This window comes from Acanthaster planci, linkage group LG02 (assembly GCF_054643075.1).
Source record: "Acanthaster planci isolate LZ-2023a linkage group LG02, COTS_SCS, whole genome shotgun sequence".
Lineage (NCBI taxonomy): Eukaryota > Metazoa > Echinodermata > Asteroidea > Valvatida > Acanthasteridae > Acanthaster > Acanthaster planci.
Window position 1 is genome coordinate 17538702 of NC_141778.1, and position 20153 is coordinate 17558854.

At 41.9% G+C, this 20153-nt stretch overlaps 2 protein-coding genes across 2 annotated transcripts in view; one reads left to right on the forward strand and one right to left on the reverse strand.

Annotated features, from left to right (window-relative positions):
* Nucleotides 1-13549, forward strand: part of LOC147799964 (uncharacterized) — a 78396-nt gene extending 64847 nt beyond the window's left edge. Inside the window, exons 37-52 of the mRNA XM_087148733.1 lie at nucleotides 1614-1767; nucleotides 2090-2159; nucleotides 2943-3037; nucleotides 3867-3977; nucleotides 4330-4431; nucleotides 5088-5171; nucleotides 5560-5634; nucleotides 5968-6042; nucleotides 6679-6867; nucleotides 7427-7518; nucleotides 7815-7908; nucleotides 8153-8359; nucleotides 8881-8973; nucleotides 9369-9482; nucleotides 10321-10500; nucleotides 11121-13549. Coding sequence (XP_087004859.1) covers nucleotides 1614-1767; nucleotides 2090-2159; nucleotides 2943-3037; nucleotides 3867-3977; nucleotides 4330-4431; nucleotides 5088-5171; nucleotides 5560-5634; nucleotides 5968-6042; nucleotides 6679-6867; nucleotides 7427-7518; nucleotides 7815-7908; nucleotides 8153-8359; nucleotides 8881-8973; nucleotides 9369-9482; nucleotides 10321-10500; nucleotides 11121-11285 — 1900 coding nt within the window. The 3' untranslated portion in view covers nucleotides 11286-13549. The remainder of the gene's footprint in view (nucleotides 1-1613; nucleotides 1768-2089; nucleotides 2160-2942; nucleotides 3038-3866; nucleotides 3978-4329; nucleotides 4432-5087; nucleotides 5172-5559; nucleotides 5635-5967; nucleotides 6043-6678; nucleotides 6868-7426; nucleotides 7519-7814; nucleotides 7909-8152; nucleotides 8360-8880; nucleotides 8974-9368; nucleotides 9483-10320; nucleotides 10501-11120) is intronic.
* A 152-nt stretch (nucleotides 13550-13701) lies between these two features.
* Nucleotides 13702-20131, reverse strand: LOC147799965 (microsomal glutathione S-transferase 2-like). Its single transcript, XM_087129719.1, has 5 exons — nucleotides 19858-20131; nucleotides 18464-18563; nucleotides 17637-17707; nucleotides 16998-17079; nucleotides 13702-15543 (listed from the first exon to the last, which is right to left on the reverse strand). Exons 1-5 carry the CDS (start codon nucleotides 19943-19945, stop codon nucleotides 15390-15392), a joined length of 495 nt encoding a protein of 164 aa, XP_086985845.1. The 5' UTR covers nucleotides 19946-20131; the 3' UTR covers nucleotides 13702-15389.
* Nucleotides 20132-20153: the final 22 nt, after the last annotated feature.

The window sequence follows — 20153 nt, forward strand, 5'->3', positions numbered from 1 at the left end:
TCCAATTTCCTGTTTGCAGTAAAATAGTCTGTTCCCACCAGCAGGAGTTTCTTCGGTGCGCTTTCACTTTTCCAGTAGGCATGCTTATTGTGACCTGACAAGCACTTGTGTACTGTAGATATTTGTTACATCATATACACCTACATGGTAATCAGATTCATGAACATACATGTACATGTATGTGTACATGATCAAGGTATATTCAATACCAGCACTGGTTTTATTGATAGGATCCTAGAAATGTACTTGTATACTGATACATATTTCTTGAGTCACTGTACCACGTATCCATAGCAATAGAAGTTTACTTTATAACGTGTAGACCTGTACATTTCGGCGAGCATTGAAGTACAGAGAAGCGCACTCAAAGAGGAAATGGATGAGGATCAACATGCCACTAGGGCTAGGTGCCAGTATGGATGCAGTACATGTCATGTACCTCATTGGGAAGAGCACTTGAGGAGTAACATGAATGTTTACTGGCTCAAGTCCCATTGACTGAATAGTCGATTGGACTGGTGTGACCCAAGAAGTCAATCATCTTCGATCAGTCCAAAAACTAGAGTGCAGGTAAATCTGGATGTTGCACTGGGCGGAAATATTCAATCTGCTGTAACAGAAAGCCACATCTTTTCATCCTCCTTGCTCACTCCAAGAATTGTTCAAAACAAAAAGGCACTGCAAAAATGATTGAAATCCAATCGGCAGGGACAAAAAAGTCTCGACAGCCGAGGCCGGTGCTGAGCTCCTGTTTATGACAACTGGCTTTCCCCCCAAAGGGTTGCCTTTTAGAAGTCCTTCCTCTGTTAATTATGGCTCGGCAGTCTGTGAGCCCTCACTCCATCTTTTAGGGTCTATTCCTGGCTCGTACCTGACTCACTCAGTGTGTGCAGCCGGCCGGGCCAGCGTACAGACACATGTGCTCGTACACGGATGACCAAGGATTTTTCATGTTTTTGTCGAGCCGTTCTTCACAGCTCCATGCATGTAGTGTACAACTTTGATGATTACAGTTGTGCTGTATAAATCTGCCGTTACCATGCAGCTCATTTTGTTTGAGCTGGACATTCCAAGATCTTGATTGGAAACTATTGGAATTGGACTGGATGCAAACTGGACTTCTCACCTTTGCAGAGTCCTAGAGACTGTGTTGTTTCTCCAGGGTTAGCGGACAGGTGCTGTAGCCAGCGTCATCTGGTTGACAAGGGTCTGCTATTTCAAAACTCTGCCTTAGACGTACATGAAGGCTTGCTGAGTTAAGTGTTAAGTTGCATTGTGCTTGAAATTCTGTTTGCACTTCCATTGGATTGATTCAGATGACTTCAGACTCAGTGGAGTTCCAAACTCTGATGGTTCCGGCAAGGCTTCTTCGCTTGGCAAATTCAGTAAGGAGACTTATACTTTCTGTGTTAGCGTCACCAAGTTTCGGAGGAATCAGCAAAACCATTTCATGTTGTTGTTTCAGTCTTCCGCAATATTTAAGTCTGACAGTCTGTTGATGCTACTTACCAAGTCAGGACATCTCAGAGGACTTTGCGTGCAGATACTATATCGAATTGATTGCATTGTCTGGCTGTAAGGTTCCAGCTTGAAGAAGCCTCACTCAACCACTGACATCGAGAGATGAATGGTATGGATCGCGCCGCTAACACCAGAACAAGTAGCTCGGATGAAGCAGACGAAGGCAACGACACACTGCAGCCACTGGCCCTGCACATTGGGCTGCATGACCTGGTCTGGATGGACGGTCGCTGCTCCATTTGCGAAGTAAGACAACCATCAGTCCTTTTGGGTGGGACAGTCTCCCCCTCCCAGCCCCCCCGTCAAGGAAGGATAGCCCACAGTTTGGCGAAGAAGCACCAGTGGCTTGATGTTAAACTCAGCTGCTGGTCTCGGGCATTTTACCATGCACTCCAAATGGACAGCCTTTTGGTATCTGCTTGCAATGTGGGTTACTCTAAGCCAGAATCAGTCAATTTGTCAGTCAGAGTCAGTTGATGTGAAGCAGGCTACAGATATGTGTACATTCTGTTGAAAACAGGAATTCTTAACTAAATGATTGAATCTGTGTCTTTTTTGTCTCTTGCAGTCATCAGGTGGCAAGCCAGCACAGACAGAAGATGTGCCACTCCTTCTGGGAGAGAGAGTTGAAGGAATAGGTATGTGCTGTGCCTCCACATTCACTTGAGGAAAGTGTTTAAATAGAATTTGCTAATACCGGTACTTGTGCATTTTTGAAAGATCAAGTTCCACAAGGCGAGTAGTTTGCGGTGACACCGTGCACCAGGTAGCTTGGAAGAACTCCTCTGTGAGCATGCGTGGCTCCAAAAGGAGCCGGTTTACTCAACGTTTGGGACAAGGAGTTGCACATGCTCACAAAAGAGATCTTTCGAGCTATATGGTGTCACTGCAAACGACTTGATTTACCTATACCCCCTGTGCAAACCTTCAGGTCTTATTTAAGCTCCGTAAGGTTATACCAGTCTTACGACTGTAATGCAACTCTCGATATTAAAGGTTTACATCACCTAAATAGTCCTTCAGGTCGCTCTCTTAGAATTTTGCTGAAAAGATGAGCATCTAAGGAAGCAATAGGAAGTTGTCCATGCCATTTCCCTGGCTGTAATTGAAAGGGCAGTGTTACATTGGTGTTACCGTGAAGGGATTTTTCTGATCAACTGCGAATGTCAAATGTAAATCCACACAAGTAATTGAGTTGCCTCATGTCATTAATAAAATATTGACCTCCACATTATCACAAAAGGGAACCTGACAACTGGAAGAATGAGAGAAAAAAGGGGAAAAGGAGAGTCAGTTTGACACGACAGTGTTGTTGGAAAAGTCTCTTTTTAAAAAATGTTACAGCAAAAGGGCGTCATGCTGGTGTTGTTTTTATCCTTGTACCTTATCTTGGTGTGGCTCTTTATTTCCCTTGTTTGCAGCGAAGGATGTGACTTATTTGTGCCCTTTCACCGGGCCTGTCAGGGGAACGCTTTGTATCACCAACTACAAGTTGTATTTTAAAGGGGTTGAGAGGGTGAGTGTTTTGCTCTTGTAGTTGGTTCTTTTTTTCTGTTGTGCTGGTTTTACGTTCGAGTTTGTGCTGTTCTGTTTCTTTGTCTTGACTTTGTTGTGGTCAATTTGGTTGGTTTGATTCCTGAAATCTTTCCATACAGTTGTGTTGCGTGTGAAGAAATAAGGTTTGATTTCAATGCAGATCTTTAATTTATACATGTAACTAAATATTCAGTTATTGGTCAGCGGGCCTGTTGATTATATACATGTAGGTTTTATGTTGGGAATCCATTTATTTAATAACTTAGAATCTTTTTATCTCATTTCATCACTTATAACCAACCCCAAGTTGTTTTTCTCAGTGAATTTATGCAACTTGGCAAAGACTTGTGAAGATATTTTCAAAACTTATTTCACATAAAAGATCGAAACTGATGGCCTAAGAGCCAAAACAGTTTCAAATAAAAAAACATGTAATGTACATGTACAATAAAATATCATAATTAGATGTATGACACCTGGCACGTAACATAAAACACACTGAATAATGCATATAAATGTCCCAAAAACTATAGACCACTTAGGGCTACCCATAAATTTGTGTTGTCTGTGGTAAAGTAGATAGCTATTTTTATGGTTGAACGAAGGAAGACATTGTCTGGTCTAAGATTTTGATTGTAAGTCATTGTTGGGGGAAGCATATTTTAGTGTCAATTCAAGACCAGTTCATTTTCTCCGGACCTTGCATAGTCAGATGGGTCATAGATGTTGAGGTATTGACAGGTGCAAAGATTCCATAGCATTAGAATTGGTTGTATATTGATTGTTTTGTTTGGTTGAATTGGATTCAGGAGCCACCATTCATTCTTGATGTTCCCCTGGGCAGCATCTACCGAGTGGAGAAAGTTGGTGGCTCCACAAGTAGAGGGGAGAACTCATACGGTCTGGAGATATTCTGCAAGGTTGGTTACTAAGTTCCGAAAACTTCGCTCCACCAGACATCTGATCCCCTTGTAATCATAGAATATTCACAGACTTTCTTAGTGTAATTTCAAGTTCAACCTAACATATCTTGATTTTTTTTTCAAGATTTGATCAGTTCCTTTGATCCATTTTCTGATGTTCTCATGAGGGGAATGGTGTCCGCCCCTCTTGAGATTTTTGGCTGCTCTGTGACCAGTCTTTCCCAAACTTGGCATCATCAGAGGAAAAAACCTCCTGGAAATTCAGTGCTGTGGAAAAATTCATTGCGGATCCAACCAGCTCTGTAAAGAATGGATTAATGGGGTTTGTTTGTTTCTTTTTTTTTTACAGGACATGCGTAATTTGAGATTTGCCCATAAACAGGAGAACCACTCCAGGCGACTTGTCTATGACAAACTTCAGACCTACGCCTTCCCAGTATCAAACAGATTGGTAAGCCTTTATTCAGGGGGCTTATGTATATCAAGGAATTCCTTGAAAGTCCTTGTATTCTTAGTACTACTCCTTCGAAATTATGAAGAAGCGTGCTCATTTTTGGATTCCGGACATTTTTCAAAAATTTGAACAAATTGTGAAGTTTAAGACTTTTTTTGAAGTTTGACATGTCATTGAATTAGAAATGCTTGTAAATTTTTGGACACTACTTAGAATTCTAATATGTTTATGAATTTGAACACATCCTGGATATTGAGACCACTCCTGGAAATTCGTGAGACTTTTTTCCTTTCAAGGAAAGTCCTGAAGTTGTTTATGTGTCAGGAAATTTTTGTTTTTCCTGACAGTTCAAGGAAATTTGTAGAACATTTTCAGGAATGTTGGACAACACCTGCAATTCGGGGTAGTTCCGAAATTTCATATCTCTCTTTGAAAATCCTGAAATTTAGCATCTGTCATGTGAAACGAGCAGAATGTTACCACTGCGTTCTGGAAAGCTCAAGGAAATTCACCATTTTGACCATTCACGTCGGCTGTACTTGAATTTTGGTATTACTCTCGCATTTTGCTTTAAACACACAAATGAATGGTAATTATGCGAATCATTGTCAAAGAAAGTGTTTAATTTATTTGTTGTTGTCTTGTTGTTGCAGCCATTTTTTGCCTTTGAGTACAAAAATTTCCACAGTGAAGATGGCTGGGCTGTGTACGATCCCATGGCTGAGTTGAAAAGACAGGTATTGGCTTCAACATTAATATGACTCAAGACAAGCCTAATTTTCATACTTGCACAGGAGGCCTACTCCAGATTAACCTTAAACCACGTATATCTACCAAAATCCACCGAGGGAGGTTTGGGGAAATTTTGCTCAATTGAGGAAGGTCAGTGTTTCTGTGCATGCCTCGATGGCCTGATACTTTGTGACACGTCACCATGTACTTCTGGCAGGATAATAAATTGATCATGCAGCAACATACCTGTGATTTATGAATCCACCTTATGTAGTCAATAGCAAAGTTTCAGTTTATGGTTCACAAGTTTTGTGCGTGCTGCGATTGTGGGTTGACTCTCACCTCTCTCTGTCCCCCCGAAAAAAAATTATCAAGAAGTATTTTATTTTACAGGGTCTGCCCAATGAGAGTTGGCGAATCAGCAAAATTAATGAAGGCTACCAGTTCTGTGATACCTACCCAGCAGTGGTAAGTAGGCTGTGTCCGAATTGAAAGTTGTGGCTGTGGCTAGAAGTAGCACATACATTAATGGAAAGCCACTGGCAAGTGGCTGCTGCCACTGCTTATAGACGTGTGTGTTAATGCTAGCCGCAGCCAGTTGATTCAGACATAATTATGTCTGTATCCATCACAGCTATCAGGGTTGATTCTCTATTTCATTGCTCCTACACTTGACACATACAAAGCTATAAGAGCCACATTTGGTGCCTCGTGATGAGGAAAAAGTAAAGATAAATAGTTGAGCCACTATTGTGAATTTGTCATTCATCTGTAAATCAGTTTGATTTGCTCCTTGTCTAGATTGCGGTACCAGCAGCAGCAGATGATGAGCTGCTCAGACAGGTGGCTGCTTTCAGAAGTAAAAACAGAATCCCAGTAAGTCATTGACTTTAGCCTATGAAAGTTGGAGAGCGGGAACTAGACTTTTCTCTCTGTATTGAAGAAAAGTTTGTTGATCTTTTCCTTGTGGTCAGTGTATGAGAGAAACTTCTCTTGCTGATTTCCTTGATCTAGGCCGTTAAGAGCACTTTTCTATTCTTTCAGAATCTGAACAGATCATTGCAATGTAATACCCCAAAAGCAGCAAGATTAAACAAATTATGAGGATTCCCTTAAAATCTCAGTTGCTGTAGTTGTGTCACAAATAGATGCTAGAGTCAGATTCAAGGGAGCCATTACCTTACTCTGACGTCTCCTATCTGTAGTGTCAAGTCACATTTTCATGGTGTGCCATGCGTGGCAAGGCAGCTTACGGCTGCAGTTTTGCTCCATTTCACTCTGCCAGGGAAGTCAGTTGTCAGGATTGTTTTGGACCCCAAATTCTGGATTCCTAGAGGTCGAATTATTCAAAAACTCCAATGCAGGATTCACATACTAACCACAGCCATCTTGGCAAGAATTCTTGCCGCCTTAGCCATCTTAATAAAGCCTTAAAAAGTCACTGTGTGCAATTGTCATATCCCCAACCTTGTCCCCTTTTTGTGCTCATAACTGTCTTTTTCTCGGCATCAGATTCTGTCGTGGATCCACCCTCAGAGTCACGCCACCATCACTCGCTGCAGCCAGCCCCTGGTGGGCGTCAGCGGGAGGCGGAGCAAGGAGGACGAGAAGTACATCCAGATGCTGCTGGATGCCAACGCCCAGTCCCACAAGCTGGTCATCATGGACGCCAGGCCCAGTGTCAACGCCGTCGCTAATAAGGTGAGTGTCAACCCCCCCGGTCTCTTTTGCTAGAGAGCTTCCAGAATCCGTCACATTTCAACAACGTTCAGCAAACCAGTGGCTCCTTCTTAGAACTACAGCCAGCAGGCTTTTGTAAAGTAACAGGCAAATTTGAAGATAGACTTTATTTTGACCGCTGATCAATTGTACTGATCAGCGGTCAAGCACAACACAGTGTCGTCAGTCACGTATTGCCATTGGTGGGTGCCCCTCATCGCATGCAGGGTCTGCTGTCCAACCTAATATTTCATGTCAGTGGTTTCTGGTGTATTACCATAATTATAAAAAAGGTAATTGATAACCAGCTATACAACCGTGCCCCAGGGTGTATTTCAAATGACAGTGATAGGACTATGCCTCAAAAGTGATATAAAGCTTCAAATTTAGTAGAGGAGATCAATATACTCATTCACCCTCAGTGAGCCAGACAGTCTCACTTTTGTTCCGTCTTTGTTGGTAAGAAATTCCTGACTTTATTTCCTATTTTCAAAACTGAGCAAGCTCTGTGATGGATGGTTCTGTGTTATTCCTTCCTCAGGCCAAAGGAGGCGGGTACGAGAACGAAGATACGTACCAGAATGCCGAAGTCATCTTCCTGGACATCCACAACATCCACGTCATGAGAGAGAGGTGAATAGAAGCAAACAAGCTAAGATGGGCCTTCTGAATTCCCTTCCATTGAATCACCGAATGCGGATGGCCAGACTTGAATGAAAAGTCCAAATCAGAAGTTGTAGAGCAGTTTTTATCAATGCCGAAACTCAGTTTCAAGACATTCTTTTCTGTCCATTGGTTAGCCCAGGTCATTGACGTATTTCAGTTCTTTTGTTTAGTTTTTACCGTCCTGAGCATCTTAACTCTGATTTTGAAAGCTGGGAAATCAAGTCTTAATTCTTGGTTGTTTGTACTGAATCCTTTCCTCACAGTTTGCGAAAACTCAAGGATATCTGTTACCCAAGCATAGATGATAGCCACTGGTTGTCCAACTTGGAAGCAACTCACTGGCTAGAACACGTCAAGGTGAGGGCATTACTAGACTACTGCCTTTAAATTGGATTTTAGGATGGCAAGTTTTGTCACATTACATGCAGTGGTTATATGTGCTATATGAACAGCTTCATTCGAGAATCAGATGTCTGCTGTAAGCAAGAGATGTTCTGTACTACATTTTGCTAAAGTTAAGTTAAAAAAAAGGAGGCGGCAGTGGCTTCATGAAAACAATAAATTGGAATTCAACATGCTCTGCACATACCCTCCTGATCAGATGGTCCTAGCTGGGGCCGTGCGCATCGCAGATCGTATCGAGAGCCAGAAGACCTCGGTGGTGGTCCACTGCAGCGACGGTTGGGACCGGACTTCCCAGCTGACCGCCTTGGCTCTCCTTATGCTGGATCCTTACTACCGGACCATCAAGGGCTTTGAGGTGCTGATTGAGAAAGAGTGGATTGAAGTTGGCCACAAGTTTGCTCAGGTAACCCATTCGACATTGGTCTCCCATGTTAAAACTTTAGAATCCTGGGTTTCAATTTGTTCAATTTCGCTGTACCCAAACAGGCATCTTTTCTGCGATTAGCACAAATAAGCTAGCCCCAAACATTCATTTGGGACTCTGTTTTTCTTGATGGAATGTGTATTTGTATATTGATGGACAGCAATATTTTTTCTTTTGAGGCAAATATTTCAGTAATACGTTTATTTTGCATGTTTTTTTCTGAAAAAAGAGAAGTTTCAAAACTGTTTTTTTTTCTACTTGTCTTCTAAAAGTCCTCCATTTTGACATCTGAATAGCAGTAACTGCAGATGTCAGAAACTTGCATGGACATTGGAAATCGTTTTTGAAATGTGGAAATTGTTTTCAAAAAGAGAATCTCGTCATGTTTGTGCACTGCAGAGACCTGGCTACTCTTCCAGCTTTTTAGTGAGAAATTCATTCCTCTGCTTCTGTATCGCCTTTTGATTTGCCTAGTTTTTCTTTCTTTTTTTTGTCCCTAGCGCCATGGGCATGGAGATAAGAACCACGCTGATGCGGATCGTTCTCCCATCTTCCAACAATTCATGGATTGCGTGTGGCAGATCACAGTACAAGTAAGCGCTCTCGTCACTTGAATAGGACAGGATTTCCATATCCAAGACCAAAAAACTTATTGCCTGCTGCTGGTGGGGTACCCTGGCGTATTGAATTTGCTGGCTTCAATAGCGACAGAAGTTCTCAAAATACTTTGATGGAGGTTGTGCACATGACACAAAGAAATGAATCCCTTTTATGAATTATGTGGTCAACTTCAGAATGATGTGACACAGTCTGAGCTTAGTGGTAGAGGAATTGCTGTACAATTTTAATACGTGTTTTTAAGCATGACGTCCTCGTACATTCATAGATTAAGATTACTTAGCCAACTTCAAAAGATCCGTAGTCTGCAAAGCCAAAGCTGCACCTGATGAGCATTTATACCGTAATACCTGTCTTTTTGTAATCACAGTTTCCCAATGCATTTGAGTTCAACGAGCATTTTCTCATCACCATCCTGGACCACCTCTACAGCTGCCTGTTTGGCACCTTCCTCTACAACTGCATGAAAGATCGGGTCAAGGAGGTGAAGAGTCTGCCTTGTGCATATTCATGAGCTAATGCTGCCCTCCGATTGGTCATGTCTGCCCTTTTAGTCATTACGGGGGTTCCTTTGCTCACCTTTCAGCTTTTTTGGTCTGTTGTCCTGCTTAAGAACACTCTGTTGACCTGGATACTTTTCTTAATTCACCGTATGCCAAACCTCGACATAACAAAGGCTCCCCTTTCATCGTTCTTGTGGATAGCTTCATGTCATAGTCTCATTCAAAAAGGGGATCGAAAGAAGGCAAAATGAACACACATTCTTGATCTGTTGTTGTGGGGACATACACACAATATTTCAACTATTTTGTGGGGAGTGAAAACATTACGGGAACAGAGAAATGTCCCCACAATTCGGTCCTAAGTTTCCTAACCAAAGAAATGGTCTCCTTAACTTGGTAAAGGCCTACCCAAAACTGCCTACTGGTTATGTACCCAACTTTTATTAAGAGTGGGGGTTGTGGGTCCCAGTGGTTATGGTTTTGTAGCTCCTGATCTTAAAGTCAGGGATTTGGAATCCACCAGCTGCTTGCATGTGATGACCTCCCTTCCCCGACTTTACTCTGACTTGCGTCTCTCCCTTCAGGCATATAAATGCGTACCTTTGAGGACAGAGATGGCTATTGTTGATTGGCCTATGCTCCGTCTGAAATGGCAGCACTAATCTTTTTACTTTCCATGGAGCTTAGATGGTTTCAAAAATGTCAAGGTGCCTACTGAGTGGGTCCAACAATGACATCAGCACCTCGAAACTTGTGGAATGCGCTTCATGAGAATGGTTTATTGTCATTAACCTTTGGCCCCTTGACCCCCTTTTGCAGCAAGTGAAGACCAAGACTATGTCACTGTGGTCTTACGTCAACAGCAGTAGAGAGGAATTCACCAATCCCATGTACGCCGCCTACCACCACCAGCACGTGCTGTTCCCCGTGGCCAGCATGAGGCGGATCGAGCTGTGGACGGGCTACTACATCCGCTGGAACCCCAGAATGAGACCCCAGGTAGGTCATAGGTCAAAGCTACCCCCCTTCACAGAGCAAGGGTACAGCAGAACACAACATCGCATTTTCCTTGCAGCACCGGTCCCTGACTTTTCTCATGAGGAATCTTTGTGATGTGCACCGTCTAAGATATTGGGTGTATTGCCAAGTACAGGTCTGCACGGTATTGAATGTTTGAGCCGTACTTTGCAGGCCATTTGAAAAAAGTAAACCAGACCGTCTTCAACTGGCCCAAACGTTGGTTCACATGACGCTCAGGATAGCGGGAGCAATAAGGGAATGGTTGAGTCGACCACAGTTGGATTTCTGTTGTGTGGAAGTAAATGGGGAAAGTGTGGAGCTTGTCCTGTGGGAATAGCCCTTTCTCTGGCTGAAGGTGGTTGAGCTTCAGTAGAGGTGACAAATTAAGAAACACTTAGGTCACCAAAGTGGCAAGTCCAAAAAAAAGTCAGTTAATTCTCGGCTTCAGCAATGCAAATGTGTTCTTACAGATTTGTTGGGTCTGTGAGTTTGTTTGCATCTTGTAGATGCAAAGCTAGGAAGAGAACAGCGTATTTGGTTTGAGAATCAGTTAAACTTTTGCTCTTCCCTTCCGCCCCCCCCCAAAAAAATGAACACAGGAGCCAATCAACCAGAGGAATCGTGACCTGATTGAGCTGCGCTCATTTCTGCAAAAGCAAGTAGAGGAACTCCAGAAGGAGATCGAGGCCCGTGATCTTGGGATGCAGGCAGGGCAGGTGGGGACCTCCTCTCCTCCGAGGGTGGCCAGTCCCATCAATGCCTGAGACTTCAAACAGCCGCACTTACAACTGGTGTGAATGGAGCCCTGGGGATATAAACAACTGAGTCCCGAGATTCTTTGACTCGAATTGAATCCAGATGAGTCCAGTTGAGTCTTGCTGATGTCAGGATTTTTTTTTTTTAGCAAAGTCGGTGAAACTCAGATGCCAGATGAGTGCAAATGTTCTGGACCAAATTCCATGGAGCCATGTGGCCGAGAAATTTGCTTGGCAAATTTTCTTGCTTAGCCAAAATGTCCTGGGAACCATTGGGAAGCCATGTACATCACGTGACATTGTGGCTGGTAGCCAATTATTGCTAAGCAAAACTGTCTGTGCTAAGCAGGTATGTGTGATCATTGGCTCCGTGATATTGGCCCTACACAGTGTACAGTAACTCTCCTCCCTTTGTACATACTAAAATTCTGTTTAATAATTTTTACCTTGCCTGTTTTTATCAAAAAGGTGACGTCAGCAACATAACTGTTAACGTGATGTTCTACACTGCATGCCCTGTATTTATTTTTGGAAATAAGTTTGCTCCCAAGGCCAGAACCTATGCCAATTTTGCTGAGGTGTTGGGTCCAGAAAATCTAATGAGCAGTGAACAGATATTTAGCATGTGATTACATGAAGTTTAGTATTTGACATGGTCTCTTTTAAAATGATTAATACAATGTTTCGGTGGAGCAGTTTTTTAAACCAAATTAGAAAGGCCTGCTTGACAAGAGATGTGTTACGGAATTATAATGTGAGTGCGTGTATAATGCTGTTGGCTTTGTCCTCTTGGCAAGTAATGTCCAGTGCACAGCTTTTTGTGGGGTTTTCTGGGGGTAACCTGTTACAGTAAATATTTTGTGCCAAAACTATGCCAACATTTTGTTCCTGATTGTGATAATGGATTGTATGGATGGCCCAGTCTACAATCCAAGTGTTCTTCATGGAGAGGAAATGTCTCACTTCTTGTTGGAATCGTAAATTTTTCTTTCCAGTGAGTGCATTTGAAGCATTTGTTATCACTGATGTTGGCATATAAGCAGAGTTCACGGTATTTTTTATTTTTTTTCATAAACATGGTAAGCATCTGCTTGTCCAAACCTTTGTATCACCAGACACTTTTGCAAACCTCCCCTATGATATATAAAATAGGTTTCTTGTTTTGTATTTTACATCTTTCAAAATTTGTGCCTTCACTTTTTTCCTTGACTCAAGCTTAAGGGGCCATATTGGATAGAGGCACAGTAAAATCTGGTACCTTGAATTCCAAACTTACTGGCAAACAGTTTAGTTATGAACAAACCAGGGTTTAGCTGCTAAGAAGTTCGAATAGTCTGTGAGTACAGATACCCTGGAAGCCATACCATTGAAGATGATGATCTGTAGTGTCCCCCTGTGTGTTTCAAATGTTTGGCACCCTAAGCCTTTCAGGCTAATAGAGCGTGCATGACTTGTACCAGACTATCTTACATCTATGTGCGGCAGTGCTAATTTGATATCATCCCGTGTTGTATGAACGAAACATGGTTTGTATTGCACCGCCTAATTTGCCCACATGACAGTCATTTTACTGTTGCATGCTGAATGCCATCTTATCAAGAAAAATGACAGCCAATTCGATAAGGATAGCTGTGATGAGGAAGTGTTTTTTGGGGGGTTTTCTTTCATCGCGCTTTGTTGAAGACACAGTGATGCTTACGCCCTTTCGACGGAAAACATGATCACAGCAGAAAAAAATGTTCCCGGCAAAAGGGCGTGAGAAACATACTCTCTTCATTTAATAAAAACGGATGTATAATTTACTACAAAATCAACCTGGGCTGTACAAAAAGCAACCTTTGAACAACTTATTAAAGGACTGGGTAATTTTTTTTTTTTACTTTTTGCTAAGAAATCTTCATATTTCATTAAAATACAATAGTTGCATACTTTCGCCCTTTTGCCGGGAAAAGTTTTTTAGTGATCATGCTTCCCGGCAAAAGGGCCTAAGGGCTTACGCCCTTCTGCCAGGCACTCGACGTTATATATATTCACATTTGTGAATTTGTTATCTGGTACATGTAGTTTTAGGTACATGTAGGTGTAACTTATACAAAGATTTAGCCGATATGGATTAAGAAAGTACACATTTTCAGAATTAATCTAGGTGTCAAAATCGCTGTTTTCAACTTTCTAAATTATGTACATCCATTCAAAGTGATTCTTTTAGTCAACGTGTTGATCATGCAAATCAAAAACTTCAACAGTGGTGCTGCGAGTGTTCAACCGGCGAATGCGGTATGATTTCAGTGTGACCTTTCAGTGGGAAGAGGTACTGACAAAAATACAAGTATTTGCAAAAGTTGCAGTTACTGGCCCTTTTGCTCGCTCACAAAGAAAAGTGATTTTGTGGGACAGTGTTCCAGCATGTTGCTACCTTAGCAACAACTGAACATGTTATAAACATATTATGTGTACAATTGTGTTCCTCTTTGATAATCAAAATAGTGTTTGGAACAAAAACATGTAATGACTGTGGAGAACCGTGGCTAGATTGAAACAATTAACAAGCCAACACTGTCATCAGAAACTGCTTTTATTTCATTCATCTTCAATTATCAAACCAAAGGGCATTAACCACTTCGGACCGGGGCATTTTTCAACGTTGAGGATGCTGGGCCGGCATGACTATCATTTTTTCCGTTTTCAAAATCCTTCAACAATTCATCATTCCATTTAACAGTCGTTTATAGCCACACGGAGTAATCTTCAGGCACTACTCTAAGTTGACAGGTGACCTTCATTGACGCCTGAATATTTCAGCCAGGCCTGCAGCCTTGTAAACAGAGCCCAGATTGTGCGGTGTTATACAGCTGTCTTTTGTTCACGAACCTGGCTCAGTGCACTGCTGACCTCTTTTCAATAGGGGCCAGATTAGCATGCAGCGGTGCTGTGTGGCTCATCGCTGCGGTGGTGGAGAGCTTTTGTCCCTGGTGGTAATCCGCTTGCTCTAAATACCCCAAACCCTGGTATACGGTTTCAAAATAACGCTGGATTATCACTACTTTTGAGAGTGAAAAATGCCGGTCATGCCCAGCAGCCTGGTCTTTTGTTCGGAGTACGGTCTTTTGTTACAGGGCCCTGTTTCCTTTGTCCGAGTTCGGAGACCCCGGCCACACATATAAACCATACGGCTCCGATTCCGGAGTCCCCGGCTGGTAGTGGTTAATACTCTTATTCCACATGTAAAAGATAATTAACAAAAAAGAAGTGAATTAAATTATATGAAAAGTTGATTTCAGTTCACAAGATTCCTTTAAATTTTTCTAACATTTGTGAAAAATAAAACTCAACCAATTCTGCGTCTGGCATCCTTCAAGAAAGGTCTCAAGAAATGAAGTATTCTGTCTGCACATTAAGCATGTTAAGTGATGCTATAAATCAACAGCATACATCTATAAACTGATTTATTGAAAGCGTTGCAGCATCTTATCTTTTAAAATTATTACAATAAATGACTTGAACTAGAAGCTCGTAGCATGCATTACCAGCAAATTCTTTACACAGCTGAAAAATTTTTTTTACTAATTTTTGACCCTTCTAACCAACCTCAGCAGACTGATTCAGACTCTCATTCAGTTTGCCTCACAGTTACATTCGGAATGTTTGATTTTCTTACAGACAAATCTGGCTCTGGAATTGTGTAACAGGCCTATTTTATGTCGCATCACCATAAACACATTACTGAATACATTTTTGGGGTTAATAGTTTTGGCACCTGATGAATGTTGAACTTGGGTTCAATGCCCAATTAAATCTTTTGCTCTACATGTACGTGGGCAATTTGTTGCAGCTTGGGCAGATATTTTAATTGGGCGCTGAAACAAGGACTCCTTCAGCTTGCTGTCAACGAAACCATGCTGGTTTCAAAGAAGTGCACACACATTTTCTTCGAGCTATTTTCACAAAATGGCACAGCATGGGCACTGTATCCACTAAGCTGAAAATCTCATTTTTCCCTCGAATTATAGTTTTGAGAACCATTGCTCGTGGAAATGAGTAAAACACCATGAGCTGCAAACTTATCATGTGAACCTTAACAGCTGGCGGTCGTTTTGATCTTATTTCAGAGAGTTACAGTTTACCAAGTGGAATATACTTGTCCAAACCCACTTTCTGGGGGATGTTGATGTTGAAGTACGCCGTCAGGGCAGTGTGGATCAGGCCAATAGCACTGTACAACAACAGAACCTGTATGATCAGCACACTGCGTTTGAATGGTCTGAGTCTACAGGGAGAGAAATAACAGTGGTGTGATTTCTTCGGTCTAAACCCACCAGGGTGTATGTGTGTCCAATCATATTGAAATTAGAGGATTTCACCTTGTTGGGATTAAGTTCTTTTTGTGGTTTTAAATATGTTTTTTGCCGCCAAATCCTTTAGTTTCAGAGGTTAAATCATCCAGGATCATGCTATGTTTTCTGAGAGTGCAAAAAAAAAAACCAAGTGCAAAATTTACATCGTCAGAACCACGTGGGAGAGAAATCCTTTCTTGACAAACATTTTGATCCCTTCAAAAATCATTTCCCTGTCATAGACAGGTACTGAAACAGCACCATGAACATCGTGTTCATGGTGCTTGCAATATTGTCAAACTATTTGCTCCTTAGTGCGACTAAGAACTGATTGAGCGTCTTCACTAAGCGTGACTTTTTTACTTTTCTTGGGTGGAACCATGCCACATGGGTTGAAGTTCACTTGTGGCTGTCATGTACATGGCCTCACCCTCGAACTTTGAACAACCACAATCTTTGATTGAGATTAACAGGTACAGTATGATACTTAATGGGCCTTGAAAACGGCATTTGTTTGTTTAGCCATCCATGGAAACCTGGCTTCTCAACTGTTGCTAGTGGAGTACTTTTCAGCGATAAGAATTCTCTGGCAGGTCTGCAACCTAATCTCTGACGCAAGTGGTGAACAGAGGTCACTAAAAAAATCCCTTGCAGGATTAATAAGCCGCCCTGTGTCAATATCCTTGAAAAAATCTTTAGGAATTTATTCCACGAGCAAAATGGTACTTTAATGAGGACTTGCAGGATCAGATGTTGATGAAAGCCCAGAGTATTTTTTTGTTTCACTGTTACAACCCTCTGCTAGATGTTTCATGGATTTTTTCTTTATGCCCAAATCTCATCCAGGAAATGGGAAGCAAAATGCAACAAGCTGCACAAGTCCATTCTGTGCTTTCCAAACTAAAAGAATGTAGGAATCACATTCTAGAGAAACATGGAAATCGGTTTTAGTCTCTAATCAGTTTTAGTCTAAAGCTTGGATGAAGTAATTTGAGAAGTTTCTGTGTGTTTGTGCCAATCCCCTAGAAATGTCGTATCAAGGGAAGTGTTCTGTGGTTCCTCACAATCTATTTCTCCACTAAACATACTACAATGTGGCTCTTCAGACCAAAAGTCCTACAGCGCCGCAAGATGGAGAACTCTGCCAAAAGGTATAATAACCACGGGTGCCATTCGAGCAGGTGATACACCTGCACAGTGGAGGTTAATGCAGAAGCACAGGGGCTGCACCTGTGCACGTGGTGTGCGTGCCTGGTGCAGCACCCGTGCTTGTGCATTAACATGAACTTGCTCAAATGGCACCCGTATGATTACAACGTGGGCACATTCACGGTGAAGTTCTCCATCTTGCGCCGCTACATGACGCTATGTGATCTCCGATTCATACCTCTTTTCTGCACTGGCACAGTACCCAGAGAAGTAATCAGAGCGAGCCTTGAGGTACAGAAGTGCAGTCAAACTTGCGAGGACTAGCAACAAGAAGGAGAGAAACAAGTGACTGGAGAACTGTACTCAGCAATTTGAAAATTTGATGGGAGAGACCAGGACCAGGTTATGTACTCTGATTTCAGGAAGGAATTCTTTGCACTTTGTTCCCTAGGAGCCCAACTGTTATCGGTCACTGGTGTGCAGGTCTTGGGCTTCAAGGGGGTATGTAGGAGGGGTTCCCCCACAAGAAAAAAAAAAGGAAATAACAAAAGAAACAACAAACACGGAGGAGAGGGGAAAACGCAACAATTTGCTGTGGAAGTCCTCCGCACTGACCTCCTTCCAAGTTCCAGTAGAGTTTGTCTGCCTGCTGCTGAGTGCCTTACCCCCACTCCCCCAAAAACAAAATCCTGTCCATGCCCATAATGTACATGTTGGGTTGAGTCACAAGAAGGTTTTTCTCTGCTAATAGTGAGATAGATTGACCCCTTCTAGGAACCTTAGTTATCAGGGCTAAGGGACTCAATACTGTTGGTTGGGACTCAATACTGTTGGTTTGGACTGGGGTTTACCAGCTACTTTTCAGACAAGCACTTACCCGGGTTCAAATACTTGGCCGAAACCCACAGAAGGATCAGAAAAATGGGCGAAAACTCTAAAGTGTTCTGCCTACAAACAAAAATTAGAAGTGGCGAGTAAGTTGGGTCCATCAGATCAAAAGCTACCACTGGAATCATGTCTTTCCACGTGGCTAATGTTGGCCAAGCAAACATGCAGTTACAAAGGTTAGTCTGCCTTCCTGAGAGACCTACGTGTACAAGTAGATTATGATTCAACCCACTGTCACATCGCTACTACTGGCACAGTTTTCATAACCGGGTTGATGCCGCTGGATTCTTTTGTGGGAACTTTACCTATTCCTCTATGTTTCTAGTGATTTCCTCATGTACTTTGCACTGCTTTTTTCCCCCAGATGGTACAAGAATGAAATGGTTTAAATACCAGGCAACTCAGGAAATTTCTGCCAGCTCAGACATTTTTCAATCAGATGGCCAAATGACACGAGAGCACCAAGCTGTGTGGAGGGTTCAGTTACAGGACTCCAGACCCTTTAACTCTTAGAGATATGGGGTCAGTCCACCAGTATGCTCATTTGTCCCAAGAATGAGGTTGGCCGGGCCAAGAATGTTAACTTGTTCCATTGACCATATTATTGGCATACTGTGCTCAATGCACTGGCAGATGTGCATGATGAGTACGTACATGCGACCTGCAAGTGACCATAAGAAAAATCTATGTTCAACTTAAATACATGTATGTAATTGACAACTGAAAAGCCCGAGATCTGGGACTTGTTTACTGGAGATCAAATAAAACTTGGCTTTATAAGGTAAAAGACTGTATCAGAAAAATCTGTGCACTCACTGTGCCCTGAGTCCCCTCTCAAAGCCTGGGTCTCCGCTGGTAGCAGGTGGTGAGATCTTAAACTTACCACGCAAGCCCCCGACAGCCTTTGCCATCACAGCTGGGATACAAAATTCAAAATCTATTCAAATTAAGTTTTGCAAGTCTTCTAGTTTTGTTTGTTATGTACTTTTTAATGTATACGCTTTTGTTCCTCTCTTTCGTGCTTTGTTTGGGGAACGGTACTCTGTTGTACAACCTCTGGAAACTGTTTAACACACTCGGCTTTTCAGAACCACAAGTTAACTAAAAAAGTATGCTAATGATTATAGGAGAAATGCATTGGCCATTCGGCTAACCTTGTTTCTATACACATTTATGTGTTTTAAACTACTTCCTGTCATTGAAAGTGACAAGGCGGCTGCAGTTTTTCCATTCTCTGAAAATCCCTTCATCACAATATTTTAGAGACACTTTTTTATTTTTTCCACACGGTACTGCATGTATCTCTAATTGAGCATTTACAAACATCCATCCTTAAAACTCACAATGAACCCAAACAAAGTTTTGAAGAAATATTTGCCATTACAATATTTTTTCTAAACACTTGACCTAGCATGATAAAGAGTTAAAAGTGGAAATTACTCTGAGAAAATGTAGAAACTTATAATATACATTTGTACACAGAGCTCAGTGTATGGGGCCACCACTGTTTGCCTTGGATGACATCAAGTTTTAACTCATGAATATGGAAATCTCATGAGCACGAAAACCAAAATGTTAAAGTTTTTCCCTTTTACTGTCACAAAGTAGTTAATGAAAAGTCAAAGTAACATTGAAAGAAAGCTTGTTTCAACAATTTAAAACACAAAAATAAGATTTCATGTCTCCTTAAATCTCAGTGTCAATGACAATATGAACTATGATTAATATGTGAAGATCAACTTTGAAAAGACGGGATATTTTGTGTAAAATATTTGTTGTTTGCCACTCAAACCTTATATTACTACACCAGTAGTAATAGAAATTAAAATGAAATGAGCAATCATACAATTTACATGATTTATCTCTATGGTAGGCAAATACTGGCTGAAAACAGATTTGCCGCTCGCGTGGTTACGAGAAAAAGTGTCACCACTTTCGTTGATCCTGTATGTCCGAATTAAATGTTTAAAATTTGAAACTGATTTGGTGGTAACCCTGTTATCTCTTTCACACAAGGTGGACGGTGACCATATTTCAATCTCCAACAGATAAGAGACAGATTGTAAAAGAGAGCCACTACAGCCCTATTTGTGGGGCTAGGGGGTACTCTAACGTGATTTCATACGCAGGGGTCTATGAGAAAATGCCCTTTCTAGTTTCAAAGCCACAGTGGCACAGGGAAGGCTCCTGACATGTCCTGACCAGCTTACCCATTTGAAGTGCGTGCATTAAGGAAACGATGGCTGGGAAAATCATTTCCTCGTCACGAAGAAGCAGTGACAAAGTACTCGCGCTCATTATGTTCACGGTGCCCTTGCAATACAATCAAGCTATTTGTTCCCAACGTGATAAAGAACAGATCGAGCCCAGTTACTCGACTCCGGCCGGTACAGAGACAATTTGGTTATAGAGGAAAGAATATTCGCGGACACAACTTTGCGTGACCCTGGTCAGTGGAGGCGAAAACAAAATGTACGTTGCCTTTGCATAGCAAAAGTGCGTTCAC

Bases quoted from the DNA above. Each gene is read 5' to 3' on its own strand.
- LOC147799965 (XM_087129719.1), bottom strand. From the start codon at position 19,945: ATGAGCGCGAGTACTTTGTCACTGCTTCTTCGTGACGAGGAAATGATT. The intron at 18,564-19,857 runs GTAAGCTGGTCA...TTTGTATCCCAG, and splicing joins AATGCACGCACTTCAAATGG to CTGTGATGGCAAAGGCTGTC. The intron at 15,544-16,997 runs GTATGAATCGGA...CTCTCCCTGTAG, and splicing joins TGTGCCAGTGCAGAAAAGAG to ACTCAGACCATTCAAACGCA.